We start from the raw sequence: 20,919 nt of genomic DNA, 5'->3' as shown, positions 1-20,919 counted from the left end.
AATGAAACTTTTTCCCCCTTTGTTATATACTTCTATCATTTTTTTCCCTTAATTATTTAAGTGGCAGTTTTTTCTCCTGATATGTTAAATAAACATATTTACCCTTAAAATAAATATTTCATTTATTTTTCTTCTCCAACAAATTATAACCACGATTTGGTTCAAATCGAACAGACACTATAGCAACCAAACAGAGAGGTTATGATGACAATTTAGAACCGAAACCCGATATTTAGAGTTTATTAAAATCATGAACCAAAACTGCCAGTTCATGTATGTTCTGAATTGAAAAAATAAAATACATTAATTGTTGAATTTAGAATATTTTAAAAATAAAAAAATAAAAATTTAAAAGAAAGTTTGAACCAGCTGTTCAAATTGGATCTGAAACCGTGAATTGACGGTTCAAAATCAAAACCAAATCGCGGTTATATATACTTATATGGGAGAATCAGAATAAATGCGAAAAAAAAACATACACTATTTGTAAATATTATAATTCTAATTTTAAACTAATGCTAGTAGTTGTTTCGATTTCAACCTCCGGTTCACGGTTCAGGATTCCTTTTTTCTTTTCTTTTCTTTTTTTCGGTTCACGATTTTAATAAACAGAAACCCAATATTGAGTTATGATTCTGAATCATAACAAAAATTTTTGATTTGATTGCTATAGTGGGTGGTTATCCCTACGTATAAGCAATACTTTGTTGAAGAAGAGAAATAAATAAAATATTTATTTTAAGGGTAGAAACGTTCATTTAATATATCAGGGGAGGAAAATCGTCACTTTTATAATAATTGAGAGGGCAAATGTGGATGCATGAATAACTCAGGGGAAAAAAATGTTATAAGCATATAACTCAGGGGGAAAAAGTGTCATTTTTCCAAAAGACAATATTACCCATGTTAAAATGTGGAGTAAAACTTTTCGGTAAAAATTGAACGGAAAATGCACCGAAAGGACTAAATTTACTAAGAAAGTCATAGTCGTGGACCAATTTTACAAATTTTAAAAATCATGAATCAAAATTATTAGTGACACTATAGTTATAGGATCAAAAATACAAAAAACTCAAACTAAACACATCAAATGGAACCAGGACTATGTGGTCCAATGGTACCCGGGTTGGACTTCCATTTGGAAGATTATGAGTTCGAGCCTCAGTGGAGGCGTTATTGGTTCTTTGTGTTTCAGTAGGTTGAGAAAGTATATGAACAGATACTACAATGTAATAGAACCAGTAACTTTCAAAAAAAAAAAAAAAAACACATCAAATGGAAGAGAGTATTTCCAATGATCCTTCAGAAATTTGAAAAGACATATATTCTCAATCCATCAAAATCAGGTTCGAAGTATTCTCAATCCATCACAATCAAGTTCACCTAAAAACTTTAAATGATATTTTACTAAAGATGTCAATGGACTTCAATTAAAAAGTTAAATTTATTTAATTTTATTCGAAATTTGAAATTATCTTTATTCTTGTAATACCCTCTCACACTTAAAAAGTTAATCTTACTTTTATATCACCAAATTTATAATTCTTTTATTCTATACTATTTTCTATACATCTTTGTGATACTCTCTTTCTTAGTTTCAAAAATAGCCCAACTTTCAAATAATAATAATAATAATAATAATAATAATAATATTATTATTATTATTATTATTATTATTAGATGACAAAAGCCTTTTGTCAGCTTGAAGGCTTTCAACAAGTGAAAGTTTTCAAACCAAGCTAGCACTCTAATAAAAAGTACATTTTTAATATACTAAATGTACATTATTTATGTATTTAATGTACATTACATAATATAATGTACACTCAGTACACAAGTAATGTACATTCCTTGAATATAATGTACATTTTTAATATATTAAAAATACATTATTTTTATACTGAATGTACATTATTTTACAGTATACAAAATATGGTCCACACAATAATGATTGACACCCTAAAGCCTTTTTAAAATAAAATAAACTTCATGTTATCTTGAAGGGGGGAGAATTGCATGAATAAATTGAGCCTTAGGCTATCTCCACCCATGCATTTTTCTTTCACTTTCAGAATGCTACATCACTAAATTTACAATTATTTACTATTCACTCTACATCCACATGTAATTCCATCTCTGCTTTTAAAAATGGCACACTATCACATTAATTTATAAAAAATTATTATTATTATTAATAAAATAATACTAATAATAATATAATAAAAAATATAAATGCCCTCTCTCTCCTGCCCTCTTTGCATGTCTGACACTGCAATTGCAAAATTTGCAAGTATGCCTCAGACTTGTAAAGAGGAAGGCCAAATGTAATTCAAAAAAAAAAAAAAAAAAAAAATGTCATGTAAGCTTTACAATACCCAAAATTTCATAGGTGTAGATGGCCTTAATTGATTGATTTGAACTTTTGCTATAAAAAGAAAAAAAGACAAGGGGAAGGGGTTGTCCTCTTCTCCTAACCACCTGTCACTCTGTCATTGTCACTAAATAAATAAATAAATAAATTCATATCCTCTTAGCATCCACATTAGTTGGGAAGAATATGGAGATAATGTAAGAGTGATTAGGAGAGAGAATGTGGGGAAGGGAGGAAAAAAAATTAAAAAACTAAAATTAAAAAACAAACGAAAAAAAATAAGAAAAAAGAGCTGTCAGGCGCGCCTGACGCGCCCGTGTGGGCGGGCTGCTATGCGCGAAACGCGCACAGCAGCCTGATGTTTCTTTTTTTCTTTCTTCTTCTTTTTCTGACAATATGCCAACATTTGCAGGACAAATCTTTTTCAATTATCTCCCCTCTACATTAGCTATTATCTCTTGTTTGAAGAATGCAAACTGAAATCTCTCCATAATATGCACAAGTGTGGATGCTCTAAGTCAAAGCTATCTTTATTCCTATGGAAAATACTACTCCTATTTCCAACTTTTATTTCCTTTCAGAAAATTTTGATATTGACATTTTCATTGAAACCGATATAGTGAAGATAACTAAGAGCATCCACATTAGTTGGGGAGAATTGGGGGATAATGGAAGAGTGATTAGGAAAGAGAAGATGGGAGGGGAGAGAAAAAAAAAGAAAAACAAAAAGGAAAATTAAATTTTTAAAAAATAAAAAAATAAAAAAATTTGACTGTCTCGGCGCGCCTGACGCGCTGCACGCGCCCGCTGTGCGCTATGGTGACAGCCACGCGTGGCTGTCACCAGTGGTGCATTATTTCACTTTTTATGGTGGGTCCCACCATTTTCTGAATTCTCCCTTCACTTGCAGGAGAATTATTTCTCAAATAACTCCTCCCCACATTAGCTATTATTTTGGGTGGGGAGAATTAATTCTAAAATAACTCCAAATAATCCACAAATGTGGATGCTCTAATTATCAATTACCAAGAAATAAAAGTGAGAGAGTAAAAATAAAAAGTACATGTAGTAATACTTTATCCCTATGATTCTATTTCACTTTCAAAAACTAATCTTACTTTTATTAAATTTGTAATTCCTTCTCTATTTTTATTACATCTCTATAATTCAAGGAGCACACAATAAATCTTGGATCTTCCACACCCCTATTGCAGAGAAAAACCACAGAAAGCAATGTTGATCTTCATTTATGGAGAGCATGGCTAAATTCACAATGGATGGAGAACATGGGCATAAATGCACCGATCTCAACTAAAAATTTAAGCATATAACGAAACTACGCATTTATTACTTTGTATATATTATACTCAACATCGCCTGCCGATGACCTTGTGGTCTAGTGGCTCTCTCAAATGGGAGGTCATGGGTTTGATCCCCAGTGAGGGTAGTTCAGTATGTTGAGAAAGTAGTTATAAACAGATACTACATTTGTAACAGATCAATAGTACTCAAAAATACTCAACATCGCCTCGTGCAAGCTAATATAACATACTTGAGCACAAAACATACTTGGCTCAGTCAAGAAAGTCATCCTTCTCCAAAAATGATCAATAGCAGCAGTTTAGCAAACTTATATATACATAACTGAAAGGTATGGAATGGAAGTCTAGATTATGAGTAAAAGATTAGTCTAACAGCAATGAACAACAAAGTAAGACATCATAATCTCAAGGCACTGAAAAGCAAATGGAATGAAATCTTGTTATGATGTTATCTATATTGCTTATGGATGCATAAGCAGAAAGGTGATATGATTGCACTCTCCTCGGGATAAAGCAGAAAATTTGTATGCTAAACACATATTGTCGTTAACAGAAGGGAGCATTTTGAACTGATGCATATGAAAGAATAGTTAAGCCTCAGCCACCGATATGTATCATTGGTCTGTTCGGTGTTTTTGCTATGTCGAACATTCCAGCATGAGAAGCCTTTTTCCTTTTGATCTGACGAGGAAGAATAAATGGAAAAGGAGATCAATATCCCATAAGCTAGCACTTCACACGAATAAATGAGCGAATGATGATAAGAATAGATACTAAACATCATCAAACAAACATTAGTAAAGATCCAAATAAAAGGGCACCAAGGTGACATACTGGGCATAACTAGAAGTACGTATGGACAGATACTACATTGTAACAGGGTCAGTAGTACTCCAAAAAAAAAAAAAAAAAAAAACTTACTGCAGCACCAATAATCTTCCTTAGTTCATCATCGTCAGCACCACAACGAATGGGATCCCTCAAGCTAACCTGGGCATGAAGAAGCATAGAAGTTTTTATGAAAATATGACACTAAGTAAATCCTTAGGTGTTAATATTTAACCGGTTGATGCTTTTAGATCATAGAGAGTGGGTGTTTGGTGCATGATTGACTGGAGAACGCTCACCTCCGAGGGACCAAAAAGGCAGACTTTAAAATTCCCGTCTGCCAAAAGCCTCAACCTGTTGCAACCAGCACAAAAGTGCTCGGTCATTGATGTAATGAACGAAACTCTGCCCTGATGCCCATCGATACAGAAATTCTTAGCTGTCTCCGTTGGATGATCCTTAATTCTTTGAAGCCCTGTAAATCGTTTAACCTGTTCATTAATATTTAACAGTTTAGGCAATGTGAAAAAGGACCAAATAAATTATAGATCTAATGCCAAAATTCTACCTTACCGCAATGTCCAACATCTCCTTGTACGGTACAAGCTTCTTGGCATTCCAAACATTCCCATCAAAAGGCATAAACTCAATAAACCGGACATTGATTGGTTTATCACGTGTCAACTCTATGAAATCACAAATCTCATCATCATTGAATCCACGCATTACCACACAATTCACCTGGGTGAATGGAAATCCAAGAATTCAGAACTAAGTTCTTTGTCACAGACCAAGATGATTACGGATTACCATACAGAGAAGAGACCTTACTTTAACTGGATTATAACCAACATCTATTGCAGTCCGAATCGACTCCATCACCCTTTCATGTCCTTTGCGTCTAGTCATGAACTCAAACTTCGCTGGAACCAATGTGTCCAAGCTAATGTTAACCAAATTAACTCCACATTCTTTCAATCGAGCAAGCTTCCGTGCTAAAGTAATCCCATTTGTAGTTATGGCAAGTGTCCTCAGTCCCTTCAATTTTGAAAGCTCTAGGCAAATATCCTCAAAATCCTTCCGGATTGTTGGCTCTCCACCAGTCAAACGAATTTTATCCACCCCGGAGCTGACAAACAAATTCGCTACGCGAATAATTTCACTCCGTGTTAGAATTTTCGGGTTAGGAGTGAGTTCAACACCATCAGCCGGCATGCAATACTGGCACCTTAAATTGCAGCGTTCAGTCAAGGATATCCTCAAATAAGTATGCAGCCTTCCAAAAGTATCAACCAACATGTTCGATGCACCATCTTTCGCAACATCTTCTCGCAGTATTCCACACGATGAAGTCGAGTAAGTGTTTAGCAAAGAATTGTCTACATAATGACCAATGGAACCCTGTGCATTGCTGTGTATAGATTGAAACAGCAATCTTGTAGCACAATTCCTCTGGCAGTTAACCATTACAAGTATTCAGTTAGAAATCCACAATTTAACCAATCAGCAATCTTTACATCAAACCCAACCAGGCTAAGATTAGAGAAATTGAAATATGGTTGTAATATACACATAGAAACTCATATAAGAATAAGATAAAGCAGATAAAGAGTGTCTAAAAGTAGTGAACAACAAGGACAAAACATTTGAAAAATTCTACAAAGAGTTCAACCCTATGCTCCATATTAGACAAGTTTCAACATCTGCTCCTATCAGGGAAAGACTGTCTTGGGGAGTTCAGAACCACAATCCATGGATATACAAACAGAAAGTATATAAATTGGTCAATTGATTCAATTCCAAAAAATTTCTTTATTGTAAGAACCTAGTTAACCACTAACCCAAAACAGGAGAAAAAAGAACTAATTGAGTAAACATGGAACATTTGAAAAAGGAAAAAATTACAGTAAGAGAAAGACTAAGCTACATACCAGATTGAAATTTGTGGTGCAACCCAGATTCCAATGGAAAAATCTGGGTATAGGAGGCCGCATATTGGACAGCTGAAAATAGAAATCTTGATGAAGTGTTGTGTTGAACAAAAGCTGGATGGATGAATGAAGAGCAAGTTCGGTATACAGAATTATTGGCAGAAATAAGCCAAACAGACTAAAGAAATCCGGACACCAAAAGAGACCCGCCAGGCTTGTTCAACTGATAGGAAAAAAAAAAAAAAAAATCCTTTTGTATAATTTATTTACTTTTATTTATTTATACTAGTTGCGCCATCGCAATAACATATGCCCAATATTTATATTTTTAAAAATAATCAATAAATTTTTACTAATTAAAATCTATATGAAATCAAATTTATTTATTATAATAATCTAATATATAATGTCTACAAATATTATTATCACTAAAGAATATAAGAAAATATATGGTGGATGCATGTGCATGATAACAATAATGAAAAAGATAATGGAAGTTATAACGGTAGGGGTATTTTTGTTCAAAAAATTATATGATACAACTCTAAAAGCACAATGTATAAAATCATTAGCATTAAAAACATGGACATAAATGAGGGATATAACTTTGATTGAGACTTATTATGTATTTATTATTATATATTTTGTTAAATATTTATACATTAATTTTTTATATTACTCCGTATTAAACATGAATTATATTATTTGAAAAAAAATTATCAGAACAATTAAATAAGACTAATAGTAAATATAAATTAATTAAAAATTAAATTACAAAGAACATAATTTTAACAAAATTAAAATAATTACTTCCAAAATTAAATTACATAAAATATTATTATTTATATCAGAAATTATATTTTATATTAAACTAATTAAATTTGAGTTAATAAACTTTTAAATTTGAAGAAACTAAATTATTTTAGTATAGAATGTGATGAGTTATAGAATAAAATTTAATGTGAGAATATTCTTTTGATGTGATTTTGGAGTGGATTTTTCGTATTTTGGTGTAACAAAAATTTAGATTTTTTGTCAATACACCTTACATTATATAACTAGTATATCCATAAATACACAAACAATAATTAAAAGAATTTTTTACAGCACATTGCTTGTTAGTTGTTACAATTTATCTAATAAATAATTTTTGTGTAGAAAAATCACTATTTTGGTCCTTCGATTATTTCCAACTATCAATGTAGTCTTTAGTTTTTAATTTTAATTAATTTGATCATTAAATTATTTAAAATTTTATCAATTAAATTATTTTGATGGATCAAAATGGTGATTTTCCTATTTTAAAAATTTCGTTAATTTGATTATCGAATGATTTAATTGACGACATTTTAAACAATTTAAGGATCAAATTTAATTAAAATTAAAAATTAAGAACTACATTAACAATTGGAAAACAATTGATGGACCAAAATGATGGTGACAATTATTATGTGGACCATGGTCCATATAGTGCTGTATAGACCATAATAAAATGTACATTTTAAATATATTAAAAGTACATTATTTGTGTACTGAATGTACATTATACAAAATAATGTATTTTTAGTATTTAAATAACTAGTATTTTCGCCCGTGCAATGCACGAAATGGATTTATTATAATATATTAATAGTATTTGGATCGATATATAATTATTTAAATTAGAACATCAAATATTATATAGTGAAATTGGAGATATTGTTTGGATCGTTTATGTGTTTTTATGTTATCAATGCTTGAATTTGAGCAAATATGCAGTGCGGTAACTTGGGAGATTTTATTTACCATTGTTCAGTATTTTTATAAATTAAGCAAGTGTGCTCGTTCTCTAACAACTCAGTTATAAGAATGAATTGATATCCTAATTCATTTGTCTGGAAAATATATTTTTTTGTCTAGATATATAGCAATTTTGTCATTTAAAAAAATATAATATCACCGATTGTATTTACACACTACTGAAACCTCTTTGTGGACAACATTGGTAGTAGCAACGCAATCTTATCCATCTTCGTCTAGAGCTAACACCTTCAATCCATCAGGATGGGTGACTCGAGTGAAAAAATATATATAATGGTAGAATATCAGTCAATTAGTGATACTTTTATATTTTCAGTCAATTAATAATGTCATATTCATTTTCAACCAAATATTCTTTTTATTTTTAGTCAATTAGTCAATTAGAATATTAGATGTAGTGATTTTTTACCTAATATTCGTTCTATTTTTAATTGATGATGTAGAATATTTTTATTCAAATATTTTCGTTCTATTTTTTATTTACTTTTACTATTCTTTAAAATATGCATTTACTATTGATGATGTAGAATATTATTATTGAAATATTTCTGTTCAATTTTTTAAATAAATACTATGATTTAACAATTTTTTTTTCATTTTAGTCAATTATAGATTATTTTTTATTTGCAGTCAATTATGAATATTCATTTCCTTTTATATTTTCAGTCAATTAGTAATATCAAATTCATTTTCAGCCAATTATTCTTTTTTATTTGTAGTCAATTAGTTAATTAGAATATCAGATACATTAATAATTTTATCTAATTTCTGAACCATTTTTAATTGATGATATAGAATATTTTATTGAAATATTTCCGTTCCATTTTAATTTTCGTTTCTTTTTTAGTTTACATTTACTATTCTTTAAAATATGTCTTTACTATTGACGGTGTATAATATTATTATTGAAATATTCTCTTTCCATTTTTAATTTACCTTTACTTGATGATTAGAATATTATTATTGAAATATTTTTGTTCTATTTTTAATTTTGTTTCATTTTTAATTTATGTTTCATTGTTTAAAATTGTGAAAGATTTATGATATAATTGTGATTTGAATTATTCTACTATGTAATATTATTGTGAAAAATTAAAATGCAATGATCTGATCATTTTCTTTTTCATTTTAGTTAATTATGGGTCTTTTTTATTTTCAGTCAATTATTAATATTCATTTTCTTTTTCAATTAACATAATTTCCGTTACTTCTTTCATTTTTAATTTTCAGTCAATTATTAATATGCATTTCTTTTTCAATTTACCTAATTTTTGTTCCATTTTTAATTGATGATGTATAGTATTATTGTGAAATATTTATGTTTTTTATTTATCTTTACTATTCACTATTGTTTGTGCGGAAAATCAAATAAATAGGATTTTATTTTTAATTATAGTATAGATTTCGTGTAATATTAATTAATTTTTGGTTATATATATAGGGATGCACTCAGGTGCAAATAAGTGCCCAAGAAGAAATATGCGAACGAATCAGCGCGCGACACGTGTCTAGATCTAATAACTTAAAAAAACGCAGTGTCATTTTCGTAAATAATTGAACATCAAAGTGCTAGTAAAATCACTTACAAGTGCACCTACTTTCACCTATAAGTGCATGTAATTTTACCTTGTTAGCATTCACTTCCCGCAAACATTCATGCATCTGGATGTGCTTATAACTATAGGTGCAACTACTTATAACTATAGGTGCACCTACTTTCACCTATAAGTGCATGTAATTTTGTCTTGTTAACATTCATTGATCTGAGTTCAGCGGGTAGTAATACTCCTGAAAACCACTCGCAAACATTCATGCACCTACGTGCAACTACTTATAACTATGTGTGCAACTACTTAGAACTATAGGTGCAACTACTTATAACTATAGGTGCACTTAGTATTGATGCTCAGTGTAAATTTTTACTTGCACCTATAATACATTTTACATGCACTTGTAATACTTTTTACTTGCACTTCGATGTTCAATTATTTACGAAAATGCCACCGCGCTTTTAAAAAAAATCAGTGTTTCTCATCCATTAGATCTGAACACGTGGACGAACAGAATCCATTCCTATTTCGCGCCTGGGCGAAGCATTCGCACCTGAATGCGATTCTATATATATATTACATAATACCATATAAGGAATACACGTTAATTATTCCCTAATTCAAAAAATTTACACATTAATAATATTTCCATAGTTTATTCAATTGACTCAGTTCCGTGCAATATTACCATAATAATATTTCATAATTAATTAGTCTATATTTTTTCATATTTAAAATATTTTTTATTCAATTGACTCATTTATGATTTGGTTAAACCAACCCGCATGGGCAGTTCAATTGGTCACAGATGTGAAACTTTGGAACAATGACCAGGGATCAAGTCCAACCTCTCAATGTGAGGGAGGGTTCCTTATGCGCAGTGAGCACATGTCTAGCCTTTGTGGTTCATGTTCAGTTGAGTTACCATGATTTATATCCTCTCAAATGCTCTATCGGGTCGGGGTTCTTCTTTTTGGAAGAATGATTTGGTTAAACCAATTCTGTGTAATATTGCCATAATTAATTAGTCTACAACAATATCATAAATTAATATTATGCTAATTAATAATTAATAAAATTTATTATTAATTTGACTATTAATATAGATTTTCATAAAGATTTATTATTCAATTGACTCATTTATGAATTGGTTCAACGAATTTTGTGTAATATTTACAAAATTAGAACTATATTGTTAAAATTATATTTTTAAAATATTAAATAAGCTATATAAATTAAATTTGATATTTGCATAAATATTTTTTATTCAATTGACTCATTTATGAATTGGTTCAACGAATTCTGTGTAATCTTACTCTATATAATAGCAAAATGTTTTTGCCATATCATTTTCCCGCCTAAATGAAATGGCATCATTCCATGGTATAACCTTAATTGCTAGATTAATTGTAGATTAATTGTGGATGGCTTAATTATTAATCAAAATGAGTTTTAAATGCCTTTGGGAAAAAAATAAAGAATCATTTATTTACTGTATATAGTTTAATTTATTAATTTCAAATTATGTTTATTTATATATTTATTTATTTATTTAAATGTAAAATTTTAAAATATCATGTGATATCTAATAACACAATGCTTTATAATAACAACCAATTTAATATAATGTTGTGATGTTTTAATATAACAACCAATTTAGTATTATAAAAAAAATAACATTTCATAATTAATTTTAATGATTGATGTTTGAATTTTATCAACAATAAAAATACTTAAATTTTATATCGTGCATCACACGGGACAAATACTAATATTAACAAAACTGAAACTATATTGTTAAAATTGTATTTTTAAAATATTAAATAAATTATATAAATTAAATTAGATTAAATGGTTAAATTATACATAGCAAAAATTCTAGTACTGGACCTAATTAAGAAATTTGATTTTAAAAATTCAATTAAATTCGTAAGAGAATGCTCTTAATTCACAAATTAAAAACATAGTGCAAATAGGAGTAAATTATGAATAGATTAAGTAAATTGAGAAGTGACGAATACCAATAACAAATAACATAACAATAGGAATAAATTAAGAATAGATTAAATTCAGAATAAATTAACAATAGATTAATAATAGGTTAAGAAGTGACAAATAACATAACAAAAGTATAATTTTAGTATATTAAATTGTTGACATATTCCTCATTATTCATCTCTAAGCATACTACTCACTATTTGAATCCCCTTCTTTGTTTGGTAGAATCAAAATTTCCAATCGGAGGTTCAGACACCTGTCCATCAGAGAATCGTGAAAGTTAGAAAAATTTAAATATGTCAATAAAGTTATTAAAAAAAAAAAAACAAAACAAAACAATGTAAGTAAACAACAGATCACCTCTTTAGCAAAATCATAATCTTCTCTGTCATCAACATGTGTTGAGAAATCTGCACCTTTCAATATTCTCATAGTAGTTCCGTCACAAACCTTCAGCATATACATATGATTAGTAGTTTTGTTTCTATACTCATTATAAACCACCTCAAATATATTAATTCGATAAACTTTTTTTTTTTTAATTTGTTGAACCACTTTTCAACATACATTCGAGGAATATGCATATGTATAAAAGTTCCCTGAAATTGTTAAAAAACTATATTCATCAACTAAAATTTTAGAAATACAAAATATTAACATTAAGATTATAGTAAAAATAAATAAATAAATAAATAAACTTCTACATCATGTAGTACACACTCTATAGAGTTTATGGTTTCATAACCTCTTGTCTCTGGAAGGCGAACGACACGAAACACTTTAAACCTAATGTTATTCCACCAGAGTCTAGGATGAAGTTGACTACCAACAATGTCACTGTCAAGTTCAGCCGCCATTGAGAATCGAGGTAAATAGGAGAGTATAAATGTAGAAATACGTTGGAAGCTTACAACTTTAGGTTTAGCACAATGATAGATTTAAATAGCAAATTGTTATTTTATTACCATAATTAATTATTACGTTTTATTATATGTTATAATTCTTACGAGCGTTGTTGTTGTTATTATTATTATTATTATTATTATTATTATTATTATTATTATTTTCCTGTTAAGTTATGTTAATATATAATGACCGTGTGAGTGTAATATTACCATAATAATATTACCGTAATTAATTACTCTATATTCTGCTATTATCATAATATATATATATATATATATATATATATATATATATATATATATTCATGAATTCCACGTCAAGTAATTCAAATGACAGTAAGATACAATAATTAAAACGGAATGTTATATGTGTGTTGCACAAAATATTCTTGGATTTTATATTCTTCTAGAATTTCTATTATCTCACGACATCTCATAAGAAAGAGGTCATTACATGTCATATGAGCACAAGGTGTTTGACGAGAATTTTACTTTTAATTACTGTGTGTATATATATATATATATATATATATATATATATATATATATATATATATATATATATATATATATATATATATATATATATATGCGCTTTACATGAATACAATATACGTTTTGAATATATTAAAAATATATTATTTGTGGAATGAATATAACATAATAATGATTGGACGGTGATTAATCGGCAAATTATGCCCTAGACACATGTCCACAATGAATTGTGGACACGGGCCCAAAACGACGTCGTTTTAAAAAAAAAAAAAAACGCGTCATTTAGTTAAAAAAAAAAAAAAAAATCGCGCGCGTTTTGCTGTTAACGGCGTTATTTTTTTTTTTGGATTATGAATGTACAGTTATGCCGTTATGAATGTACAGTTATGCAATTATGAAATTATGAACACAGAGCTCTAACATTATGAACTTACAATTATGAACATATATAGTGATAAAATTATGATCATGGAGCTTTAAAATTGTGAATATAGAGCTTCAAAGATTATGAATGTACAGTTATGGAGTTATGAATGTACAGTTATAGAGTTATGAATCTACAGTTATGGAGTTATGAATCTACAGTTATGAGATTATGAATCTACAGTATGAAATTATGAATGTACAGTTATTGATCGAATTATGAACAAAGAGCTCTAACATTATGAACTTACAATTATGAACATATAGTGATAAAATTATGAACATAGAGCTCTAAAATTGTGAACATAAAGCTTCGAAAATTATGAATGTACAATTATGGAGTTATGAATGTACAGTTTTGGAGTTATGAATGTACAGTTATAAAGTTATGAATGTACAGTTATGGAGTTATGAATGTACAGTTATTAACATATAGTAATAAAATTATGAACATATACTCCTATAACGAAGTAGTGTGAAATTAAAAAAAAAAAAGAAAAGAAAAAAGAAAAAAGGGATAATGGCACTGTTACTCGTGTCCAGCAAGCATGCTGGACACGGGTCCAACGCATAACGATTGTGATTAATCCTTTTTGTGTTTATTTCTTTTTGGGCCCTGCAAGCGTTGACGGTGAATCACTCATTTCATTCACTCTTTCAGTCTCTTGTACTATTCGAGCTAGGAAAGAATGGCTTCTCTCCACTGCTTTGGTGCTCGCGCTTCATCCCCGTACTCTTCCTCGATTCTTCCTATTCTTCACCTTGCGACCGCCGGAGGAGGAAGCAGACCGGAGAGTCCCTTCATCTTCCGATTGACTCCTCGACGCAATGCGCAGTCTACCCATTTCAATTTTAGGTACAACTCTCCTTGCTTTTCACACTACCAGGTGCTTGTAGATATTCCTGATTTTTGTCCTTGACGGTCTAATCTCATTTTATGTGCGGTAGAAACTGCTTTTGGCAGTCAAGTTTATTAAATTTGGACTTAATTTTGATATTGATAAATTCGATATTTGAATATGAAAATTATATATTTTCCAAAACTGTAAAAAGGATTACTTGATGTTTAGCAGTAATTTCAAAATGCTATCTGGTAGCCAGCGATTGGATTCCTTGTTATTACTATAAAAGTTCAGTCTTGTGATGTTAAATTGATCACTAGCCATAATGTAATTGATCAGAAATTACAATTTGAATTGCTGTAGGTTTCTTAACACTAGATTAAGGCATCTATTAGGTAAGATTAAATTGTTTGCTTGGTGCATGGTATAAGTCATAACTAATAATAGTATAGGAGTATCTGTTTTCATAATTGGATGGGATGAAGACCTTTAGGCTGCTATTCATACCCTATTGAAGCACTAGTATTTTAGTGATTGATACACATTATTTCATATTCATCCTCAACAAATGAGATGAATTATTTCTAACAATCTACAGGTTCTATAAATAATGCCCAATTGCCCCTTAAGATTTATGTGTCCATTTGAATGCTATCAACTAACAACATATCATGTAAGAAGAGCCTAGTAAAATTTTGAAATAAACTGAAGATTTGTTTGGTTTGCTCAAAATATTGACAAAGTTACTGCAAAGTAACAGTTTAATGCATAGAAAATATTGCTATTTCTAAGTCTAAATTGCTTTGCACTCTAAGGTATATGTTTTCATGTTCACTTCCTAAACCTGCATGGTTGGGATGTACACTGTGGTTTGAGATGTTCTGTTTCATCATTTGCATAAATATGGCATGAGCAATATGTTAAGGATGTACATACCTATTTGGATCTTGGTGTAACTGAGTAAGAGGCAAAATGTCTTACATTTCTAGACCTGAAATCTTTTCCTAAGCAATTAGTGTAATGATATGTAACCCTAGCTATGTTATTGTTGTTCCATTTAGGTTAAGGAGCTCTGATTGGTTGCATCTAAAACAGAAGCCATTTCAAGTTTTCGCATCAAACCCTAATCCCTCAAAAGGATCATATGCAACTGAAGGCAATAATGTGCCCCAGGGCCCTCCATTGGCCACCATTTTGGCAGGTTTCTTGGTCTTGTTTGCAGTATGCTGGATCTTAGGGTCCATAGTAATGTGGCTTGTGAGTCTAATAACCAATGTCCCTTCATCAAAGTAGGCGTATTTTGTACCCCTACGTTGTTCCCATATTTTATGTCCATGCATCTTTGCCCAAGATCTAAACCTAGCCAGTTCTCAATGAATGTTGCCTAGTGTGAAATTCATGTTTGAATATTGTTAGTGTTATTGCGAAAACTTAATGTAGAATTTATTATTTTATTTGTTTATCGCGTACGGTAGTAGTTGGATTAGAGACATTTAGTAGCAAAAGAAGTTGAAAAGGCAGCATAGGAGTTTATTCTTTACAGAAGTCATGTTGCTTAATAGTGAGTGTTTTTTGGCAATCATCTTCTTAGATAAGATTCCCATTGTTTCTGGGACACTGATGAAAATATAAGGAGTTAAATAGCAGGAAGTCTTGCAGAGAGAGGAGTGTGTGAATTCTGAAAAGCAAAAATATATCTTCTCTTATAAACAACCCATAAGAAAAATATAATGTTGATTGACAACATTCTTGAGCTCTCTCATACACATACTGAGGCACCAAGCAATTTGATAAATACCTCTTGTTGTTTCTTGCTTTAGACTTATTTGAAAGAATCATTCTAGGCTTGGTTTTCACATCATGTTAACGGTCCTACTGGAAATGGACATTCCTAATACAGATTTATAATTTTTATTTGTGTTTGCAGTATTAGCAAAGATTGCGCTGCAATGTTTGACTAATTATCCATGAGCAAATTAATTTTGGTAGTAGCTAGTCTCTTGACTATTGTGTTTTCCTTTAACTTGTTGTCCTGTTTCCTCTATTTTATCCCTTTGAATTTACTCCACCATCTCTACTGACTTCTTCACTGGCCACCATTGTCTTTGCCACCTCCTCAGCCCAAATAAGTTGGACTCCATAATAGTTTTGGTCCAAAGCAATTGACTAATTTCTTGTACGTGGTAGATTCATTGTAAGTTCTGTTGTCTTTAGACACTTGTTTTGAAAAACACAAAGGTGATAGGTGTTACAAGCCTAATCCAAAACTGTTGCATAGCCTTGCTTCATGATCTTCCTCATGGTTGCATTTGAGAAGCCCAAGTTAATTTGTTACTCTCAACTAACTTTGTGATGGATGCTCGATCACCTCGAAACTGAGACTGAATAATGAGGAAACTATCCCCATAGAGACTGGTAAGGGCCTGGATAGAGAAGATGTGACAAAAGACAAAGGGATCTGGTGGCTTTGGCAATTGGCAAATATGTGGAAAGCAAGCCAAATATGGTGTGCGTGAGAAAGAAAGGTGTATGTGAAATCTGGAATGGTGATGTGGATGAGGTTTTATGGTATTTGGTCCTTTTTGGTCAGAGCAGGTTTAATTTTGTGTGTTGGGACTGGGTTGGTAGCTTAGCAAATCCCAAACTAGCGAAACAAACTTAGAGGATGTACTCATAGAACATAGAAGAATCCAATGAAAAGGTCCTCTAACCATCTATCATGTTGGATATTTATATAGTGAATGATTGAATATATTAATTCAGACATGTACCAGCTATCATGTAGTGTGATCGACATCTCGATTACCATTTCAAATGGGTGGTCATAGGTTCGAACTTTAGTGGTGGGTGCTCAAATTCTTTGAGCTGAAAATGTTTGAAAAAGTATAAAACAGAAAAAAAAAAAAAAAATTTAATTCAGACATGTCTACATATGTCTTCCCGAAGAACTTGGGAAAAATTTCTTGATTCCGAAAAGTTAGACCGAAAGGTCACTTCTCGGAAAGTCAAAATCAAGATAATTGTGAAATTTTTTCCTAATAGTAATATGACATCGTAATATGTTCTTAGAAGTTATAAATACTCCGTATTATATTTATGGAAAAATTTGTAACGTTAGTATAGCTTAGGGACAATAATTGTATAATTCGTTCTTAATTTTGATCATGCTCACTTTTTGTCCATAAGTTATTATTGGCGTTGCACTTTTCGTCCCTTTACTAACAAAATATTAGGGACGAAATTTGCAACTTCAGTATAGTTTAGGAACAAAAAGTTAATAAAATGACAAAAAATGCAACGTCAATGATAGCTTAAGGGTGAAAAGGAGCACGACCAACACTATGAACGAATGTTACAATTACCCTATAACTCTTTTTTTTTTTTTTTTAATACTACTGACTCTATAACATTGTAGTATCTGTTCATCTATATTTTCTTAACATGTTGAAGCACAAAGAGTCAACACCGCCTCTACTGAGGCTCGATCTCATGACCTCCCATATGGGAGAGTCACTACATACTATTTGAGCACAAGGTGCTTTGCACAATCACCCTATAACTTAATGACGAAAAATGTAATTTTCTCTTTATTTAATATAATGAATTCTTGAACAGTTACATTGATATTTAATATTTGAATAATTTAAAATGTTAAATTTAAATGATTGTAATTATTATGAAAATAATGATTGTGAAAGTTACAAAAACTGTCCTTATCCCTGCAAACATCTCCCACTCTCAAAAATGGGTCCCACTTCCACATCATCCCATTTGCAAATTATTTACTATTCACACTACATCCCTACAAATCTAATCAATCTTCAAAAGTGGGCCCAATATATTAAAATAACATTATTAATTATATTAAAATATTAAAAAGTACAAAAATCAAATAAAATTTAAAAAAAATATATACAAAAGCTGCCGCGGCAGCTTTTTCAGGGTTTGCAAATTTGCTTGCAGTGCAAATTTGCTTGCAGTGCAAATTTGCAAACCCATTTCATTAAAAAAAAAAATAAAAAATGTATATGTGGCTTTGCCACATCACTTTGCAAAGGAGAGTTTGGCTGGGATAAGGACAGCCTTAACCTTCTTCATTATTCTGGTTTTTAAGATGATTGAAGATGTGATGTCTGATGATGGATATAAAATAGAATTCCATCAATTGCCAAATATAGAGTGTATACCATTCTTGTGACAAAAGGTGGAATTATCCACCCTAGGGGCCCACACACTCTGACCCGACAGTTTGTGGAGGGGTAAAATATGGTGACTCAACTGATAAAATGCTAGACTTTTGCTCACTACGCACAAGGATCCCCCTAATTTTGAGAAGTTGCTCCCACACTGCCACTGGCGAGACTCAATCTTTGGTCTCCTATGACAAATTTCACCTCTATAACTAATTGAACTACCCATGTGGGCGAGTGTATACAATTCTTGACTAAGTAACTGCAACACTTACAAAGATAATTTTTTCTAGAAACAAAAATTTCAAGTTCTACCTTGACAAATTTTCTAAGAAAAGTAACCTAATAAGTTTGACATTTTTCTTGTTTCTCAAAATTTCTAATTTGTTCACCATTGTTGCTTAGTAATAACGGAAATCTGAAATTGTTAGGATTCTGTGCTTTCACACGCTTGAAATGTTCCCTTATTTTCTGAGTCTCAAGTTCCTTTACGAGATCCAGATTGCTAACACATCACACTCTGTGTAATCTCTAATACACCTATTTTGGCTATTGTCAAACATGCACCTATTTTTGGCTATTGTCAAACATGCACCTATTTTTGGCTATTGCCAACCATTTCTACAAGTTAGAAAAATGCAAAATCACCATCTTAGTCCCTTAATTATTCAACTGATGTAGTCTCTAGTTTTCAATTTCAATTAATTTGATCCTCGAATTGTTTAAAAGTTCATCAATTAAACTATTCCGAGAGATTAAAATAGTGATTTCTCCACTTTTAAAATTTTGTCAATTTGATCGTTGAAGGGTTTAATTGACGAAATTTTAAACAATTTGAAGATCAAATTAGTTCATGAAATTGAAAATTAGAGACTACATTGACATTTGGAGAACAATTGAGAGACTAAAATGTTGATTTTTCCTTAGAAGAAAGAAAGGAGACCAGGAAAATTGACTTATGCAAAGGAAAGCCAGAGAAGAAGTGATGGCTAAATTAAACTACAAGATTTGGAGGTCATGGGATCAGACTTCTCTAGCAACAGTATGAGAACAACAGCATCAGTTGGGTTTTTGCATGGATGGCAAGGAAAGAGAAAACACAGTATGAGAACAACAGCATCAGTTGGGTTTTTGCATGGATGGCAAGGAAAGAGAAAACAGGAGAGAGGGAAAAAAAAAAAAAAAAGGAAAAGAACATTTTACGTGCCCAACTGGTCAATCGTTATGCCTTGGACCCGTGTCCAGCATGCTTGCTGGACACGGGTAACAGTGCTGTTAGGCACTGTTATCTTTTTTTTTTTTTTTTTAAATTTCAGTCCGCTTCATTGTAAGAGCATATGTTCATAATTTTATTACTATATGTTAATAACTATACATTCATAACTCCATAACTGTACGTTCATAACTCTATAACTGTACATTCATAACTCCATAACTGTACATTCATAACTCCATAATTGTACATTCATAATTTTCGAAGCTCTATGTTCACAATTTTAGAGCTCTATGTTCATAATTTTATCACTATATGTTCATAATTGTAAGTTCATAATGTTAGAGCTCTTTGTTCATAACTCGATCAATAACTGTACATTCATAATTCCATACTGTAAATTCATAATCTCATAACTGTAGATTCATAACTCCATAACTGTAGATTCATAACTCTATAACTGTACATTCATAACTCCATAACTGTACATTCATAATCTTCGAAGCTCTATATTCACAATTTTAAAGTTCCATGGTCATAATTTTATCACTATATATGTTCATAATTGTAAGTTCATAATGTTAGAGCTCTGTGTTCATAATTGCATAACTGTATATTCATAACGGCATAACTGTACATTCATAACGGCATAACTGTACATTCATAATCCAAAAAAAAAAATAACGCCGTTAACGGCAAAACGCGCGCGAATTTTTTTTTTAAACTAAATGACGCGTTTTTTTTAAAAAACAACGTCGTTTTGGGCCCGTGTCCACAATTCAATGTGGACACGGGTCCGGGGCATAATTTGCCCCAACTGGTCCCTGTAGTGATGGGCGCAGCACAGTGCTTTTCATGTGCAAATTGTGAGTTTCTTTCTCCTATTTTCCTAATCAATGGGCCCTACAAAGAACCTCAATTTTCAGAGTTGTCATTTTAAAAATCTGAGATCAAAGAAGAAAAACAATGTAATTGCCCTTCCTAGTTGGCTACTAAGGCAATTTATGTCATGAACCAGGGTCCACATAGCATTATAGAGCTTAAACTGAAA

General features: G+C 30.7%; 2 protein-coding genes across 4 annotated transcripts; one reads left to right on the top strand and one right to left on the bottom strand.

The window, feature by feature from the left end:
• Nucleotides 1–287: 287 nt before the first annotated feature.
• On the bottom strand, nucleotides 288–6,655 carry LOC109180000 (cyclic pyranopterin monophosphate synthase, mitochondrial). 3 transcript variants are annotated; one of them, XM_019329481.1, is made up of 6 exons: nucleotides 6,453–6,655; nucleotides 5,353–5,973; nucleotides 5,095–5,262; nucleotides 4,821–5,012; nucleotides 4,595–4,683; nucleotides 288–322 (listed from the first exon to the last, which is right to left on the bottom strand). In XM_019329481.1, exons 1-6 carry the CDS (start codon nucleotides 6,513–6,515, stop codon nucleotides 304–306), a joined length of 1,152 nt encoding a protein of 383 aa, XP_019185026.1. In that variant the 5' UTR covers nucleotides 6,516–6,655; the 3' UTR covers nucleotides 288–303. The 3 variants fall into 3 exon arrangements, 2 of the variants coding, with proteins under 2 accessions (XP_019185026.1, XP_019185025.1); XM_019329480.1 differs by lacking the exon at nucleotides 288–322 and adding an exon at nucleotides 4,024–4,374 and having other exon boundaries at nucleotides 4,615–4,683; XR_002054035.1 differs by lacking the exon at nucleotides 288–322 and adding an exon at nucleotides 4,302–4,374 and having other exon boundaries at nucleotides 4,615–4,683; nucleotides 5,090–5,262.
• Nucleotides 6,656–14,237: 7,582 nt separating this feature from the next.
• On the top strand, nucleotides 14,238–15,925 carry LOC109180003. Its single transcript, XM_019329485.1, has 2 exons — nucleotides 14,238–14,479; nucleotides 15,527–15,925. Exons 1-2 carry the CDS (start codon nucleotides 14,313–14,315, stop codon nucleotides 15,756–15,758), a joined length of 399 nt encoding a protein of 132 aa, XP_019185030.1. The 5' UTR covers nucleotides 14,238–14,312; the 3' UTR covers nucleotides 15,759–15,925.
• The last annotated feature ends 4,994 nt before the right edge of the window (nucleotides 15,926–20,919 follow it).

This window comes from Ipomoea nil, unplaced genomic scaffold (genome assembly GCF_001879475.1).
Source record: "Ipomoea nil cultivar Tokyo-kokei standard unplaced genomic scaffold, Asagao_1.1 scaffold0987, whole genome shotgun sequence".
Lineage (NCBI taxonomy): Eukaryota > Viridiplantae > Streptophyta > Magnoliopsida > Solanales > Convolvulaceae > Ipomoea > Ipomoea nil.
Note: the sequence above shows the minus strand (reverse complement) of the source record. Positions and strands in the feature narration are given on the sequence as shown.

Coding starts and splice junctions, on each gene's coding strand:
- LOC109180000 (XM_019329480.1), bottom strand. CDS start 6,515: ATGCGGCCTCCTATACCCAGATTTTTCCATTGGAATCTGGGTTGCACC. Junction 5,263..5,352: donor TTGGTTATAATCCAGTTAAA/GTAAGGTCTCTT, acceptor CCATTCACCCAG/GTGAATTGTGTGGTAATGCG. Junction 5,013..5,094: donor AGGAGATGTTGGACATTGCG/GTAAGGTAGAAT, acceptor ATTAATGAACAG/GTTAAACGATTTACAGGGCT.
- LOC109180003 (XM_019329485.1), top strand. CDS start 14,313: ATGGCTTCTCTCCACTGCTTTGGTGCTCGCGCTTCATCCCCGTACTCT. Junction 14,480..15,526: donor TCTACCCATTTCAATTTTAG/GTACAACTCTCC, acceptor TGTTCCATTTAG/GTTAAGGAGCTCTGATTGGT.